The sequence below is a fragment of the Mandrillus leucophaeus genome, unplaced genomic scaffold (genome assembly GCF_000951045.1).
Source record: "Mandrillus leucophaeus isolate KB7577 unplaced genomic scaffold, Mleu.le_1.0 Scaffold374, whole genome shotgun sequence".
Lineage (NCBI taxonomy): Eukaryota > Metazoa > Chordata > Mammalia > Primates > Cercopithecidae > Mandrillus > Mandrillus leucophaeus.
The window spans coordinates 281344-285799 of record NW_012103965.1 but is presented as its reverse complement, the minus strand read 5'-3'; the positions used below and the strand labels follow the sequence as shown (position 1 = coordinate 285799).

Sequence of the window (4456 nt, the reverse complement as noted above, 5' to 3'; positions counted from 1 at the left end):
TGGCGGGCACCTGTAGTCCCAGCTACTCGGGAGGCTGAGGCAGGAGAATGGCGTGAACCCGGGAGGCAGAGCTTGCAGTAAGCCAAGATCATGCCACTGCAGTCCAGCCTGGGCGAAAGAGCGAGACTCCATCTCAAAAATAAACAAACAAACAAACAAACAAAGATACATGCCTGGCCAGGAGTAGTGGCTCACACCTGTAATCCCAGCACTTTGGGAGGCCAACGTGGGCGAATCACGAAGTCAGGAGATTGAGACCATCCTGGCTAACACAGTGAAACCCTGTCTCTACTAAAAACACAAAAACTAAATTAGCTGAGTGTGGTGGCGGGCATCTGTAGTCCCAGCTACTAGGGAGGCTGAGGCAGGAGAATGGCATGAACCCAGGAGGCAGAGCTTGCAGTGAGCCGAGATCATGCCACTGCACTCCAGCCTGGGCGACAGAGTGAGACTCCATCTCAAAAAAAATAATAATAATAGATACATGCCTATATATTTATCATAGATCTACGGTCCAAATACATTTGTTGCCACAATGGTTACAGTACATAGCTGTATATTTCTGGTGGCCCAACATTTGAATCATTTTGCTAAGTTTGTGGCATGTCTTTCTTATTAATCATGGTAAAGGTTTTATCAAACTTCCTTGCAGCCAGGGAAGAATGACTTTTACTGCAGCACTGTAACAGCAAAAGCATGCAAACAATGTAGTAAATGTACCTCACACGGTTACATGTCAAATCGATCATGGGGCATCCCTACAGTGTATGATGGGCTACTATGCTGGGTTAACAATGAACAAGGCAAAGTACTTCCTACTGATGGAACGTTTCTGGTGGATAAATCTGTTTGCTAACTCTGCAATTCCGCTTCTAAGAATTTATGGGACAGATATACTCACATATATGTGCAAAGATAAGTAGAATGACACTTCAAAACTACAACAGCAAAAATGTGAAAACTACAAATATCCATCACAAAGGAACTTGTTAAATCAATTATGCAATACACAATGGGATACGATGCTGTGTTAAAACGAACAAGGCAATGTACTTCCTACTGATTCCAAACAACCTCCAAGATACATTGTTTTTAAAAAAGAGGAAGGTAGTAAGAGAGGTTCCCAACAGAGTGTATATAGAGTAATCAAAGTAGATAGACATAGTATGTAGAGTATTTGTTTTTTTTTTTGGGTCAGGCATAAATACATGGGAATAGAGTGTCCCCAGAAAAATACAAAAGAAATTGATTAACAGTGGCTGCCTCTGGAGAAATGGGACTGGAGATAAACAATAGGAAGGAACTTTACTTTTCATCATTGTATAACTCAAGTGTTTACCAAAAAAAGGTAAATGATTAGGAAACTTAATATTATAGATTTAAAAAATATATAAATAGCCCTAGAGTACAAGAAAAGAAAAACAAACAAACAAAAACGCCTCTGTAGCGCGGTGGCTCAAGCCTGTAATCCCAGCACTTTGGGAGGCCGAGACGGGCGGATCACGAGATCAGGAGATCGAGACCATCCTGGTGAACACGGTGAAACCCCGTCTCTACTAAAAATACAAAAAACTAGCCGGGCGAGGTGGCGGGCACCTGTAGTCCCAGCTACTCGGGAGGCTGAGGCAGGAGAATGGCATGAACCCAAGAGGCAGAGCTTGCAGTGAGCCGAGATCGTGCCACTGCACTCCAGCCTGGGCGACAGAGCGAGACTCTGTCTCAAAAAAAAAAAAAAACCAAAAACGCCTCTGTCAAAATGGGCAAAGAGTAAGAACAAACAATTTGCAAAAGGTGAAATGTTAATGTCAAGTAAAGCATACAAAAATATGCTCGACCAGCCAGGTGCAGTGGCTCATGCCTGTACTTCCAGCACATTGGGAGGTGGAGGCAGGCAGATCATGAGGTCAGGAGATCGAGACCATCCTGGCTAACACAGTGAAACCCTGTCTCTACTAAAAATACAAAAAATTAGCTGGGCACAGTGGCGGGTGCTTGTAGTCCCAGCTACTAGGGAGGCTGAGGCAGGAGAATGGCACGAACCCGGGAGGCGGAGCTTGCAGTGAGCCGAGATTGTGCCACTGCACTACAGACTGGGCGAGAGAGCAAGACTCATCTCAAAAAAAAAAAGCTCGACCTCACCACTTATCAAAAAAATATAAATATAAAATAGTTTCAGGCCAGGCATGGTGGCTCACGCCTGTAATCCCAGCACTTTGGGAGGCCGAGGCAGGCGGATCACAAGGTCAAGAGATCCAGGCCACCCTGGCCAACATGGTGAAACCCCATCTCTACTAAAAATACAAAAATTAGCTGGGCGTGGTGCCATGTACCTGTAGTCCCAGCTACTTGGGAGGCTGAGGCAGAAGAATCGGTTGAACCCAGGTGGCAGAGGTTGCAGTAAGCCGAGATCGCGCCACTGCACTCCAGCCTGGCGACAGAGCAACACTCTGTCAAAAAAAAAAAGAAAAAAAAAAAGTTTCATTCATTAGCTTGGCAAAAAAATTAACACCAATAATATTCAGCCCTGACAAGGACTTGGGAAGTCATTTTGTAGTATTTTTCAAAGAAAGGGTACATACCCTTTCACCATATGATGCTACTTTTGGGATGGTATTCTGCAGAAATAACAGTACCTGTACGAAAGGATTTACACATATAAGTACCTTTACTTAAAATTATCTTTGCTGTAACAATATTTCTAATGGCAAATACCTGGAAATAACCTGAGTGCCATCAGCTGACAAATGACCTTATTGTCTGACTTGTAACCATAAGCCTGTATTATTTTTATAACTGAACAAAATTAAAGAGAAAACACATAACAGATATCAAACACTAACCTGAAGTCATCATCTTCCTTTTTTTCTTGCTCTGCTCTCTCTTCCTTTCAGTTAGGCTCTCTTCTTTTTTCTCTTCATTTTGGGGCTTCTGATGTGTTTGTGATGCTCCACACACACCCGAGACAGACTTCTTGTTCCCAAAAAAGTCCAGTCGCTGAAGCACATCCGAAGAATCAAAGTCATATTTCCTTTTTCCTATCTAAAACCCAAAACATTTAAAATGAAACCTACTGACAGAAGACCATTCCTTTCATTCAAGCAAGATTGTCCAATGACTCCTCTTTTCTACCTTTTCAAGTATCTGTCGAGCTAACAAGTGTCTGGGCAAATAGAATCTGAAGAGATCTTCTCTGACCTCATAATAGTAACAAATTAATATTAGCAATGAACACATATGCTTACTAAATGTCAAGCAGATTTCTAAGCATGTTTATATATATTAAATTGCTTCATATTTACAACTCTATAAAGTAAATAGCAGTATTACGAATGAGAAAACCGAGACATTCGGAAATTAAGTAACTTGAGGAAGGTCTCAAAATTAGTAACTGGCAGACTTAGCATTTAGACCCAGATAATCTAGCTCCAGAGTTCATACTCACTAGTTAGAGAAAGAAGAAACACATGTCACACACACATACACATTCAAACAGCAAAGTAGACATTCAATATTTTCCACAATTGGGGCCCAACTGACTTCCCCCGATTTATCACTCACTACTTCTCTAGGTAAGATCCCCCATTTATAAATCGCTCTTCTCATTGGTTACTTAAGCCATGGGGTTGAAGCAATAAAAAGAACCACGCCCGGTACAACTATACGCTTGCCAGGCCAAACTTGGGGAGACTATAGTGAGAGAATCTGTTTTCTCCATCTTTGGTTGTTTCTGTTTTCGTAATTCCTTTCCTCTAGGTTCGGAGAAAAAGTTCCTTTTGAAAGGAGGATTCCAACTTTGAATAAGAGGGAGGAAACAGCGTTTCCGTGCCAGGCCCAACTAGGTCTACAACAGGATAGTTAAAGAGCTCATTCAGAAGGCTTCAACCGACTAGGTGTGCAGGTAAGCTGAACACAAAAGGAAGCAAAATACCCCAAGGAGGGTGAGAACCAGGCCACGCATGTCCATGTGCGCCGGCCTCCCCCCGCAGCGGGTTCATTCCCGGGCTCCTGCTCCTTCTCAGTTACTCGGGCCTGGGTCCCTTGGGCACAGTACCTGGAATCGAGCTGCGTCTGCCGAGAAACGTCTCGTGTCGAATTTGGCCCCCGCGCCGAGCCGGCGAAAGAGATCGTGGACGTCCATCTTTACCCAGTAAAGCGCCACCGTTCTACAGCGCCTGCGCAGATTACTTCCCGGGCCTCTGACAGCGTCGGAAGAGGGCGTGAGCGTAATTGGCTCCCGTAGGCGGAGCCTGGCTGGGTGAGAGAGAGGGAGGTATTTTACTACCGTGTACTCCGTCATTATTTATCTTTTTTTTTTTTTTCTTGAAACAAGATCTCGCTCTGTCGCCCAGGCTGGAGCGCAGTGGCGCAGTCGCAGCCTCGAATTCCTGGGCTCAAGCGATCCTCCCAGCTCGGTCTCCCAAACTGCTGGGACTACAGGCGTGTGTAAATTCTTTTA

The 4456-nt window shown here is 44.1% G+C and overlaps 1 protein-coding gene across 1 annotated transcript in view; it reads right to left on the bottom strand.

Annotated features, from left to right (window-relative positions):
- DDX52 (DEAD (Asp-Glu-Ala-Asp) box polypeptide 52) overlaps positions 1-4175 on the bottom strand; it is a 34555-nt gene extending 30380 nt beyond the window's left edge. The window contains exons 1-2 of the mRNA XM_011990205.1: positions 4052-4175; positions 2841-3039 (exon numbers count right to left, since the gene is read on the bottom strand). Coding sequence (XP_011845595.1) covers positions 2841-3039; positions 4052-4138 — 286 coding nt within the window. The 5' untranslated portion in view covers positions 4139-4175. The remainder of the gene's footprint in view (positions 1-2840; positions 3040-4051) is intronic.
- Positions 4176-4456: the final 281 nt, after the last annotated feature.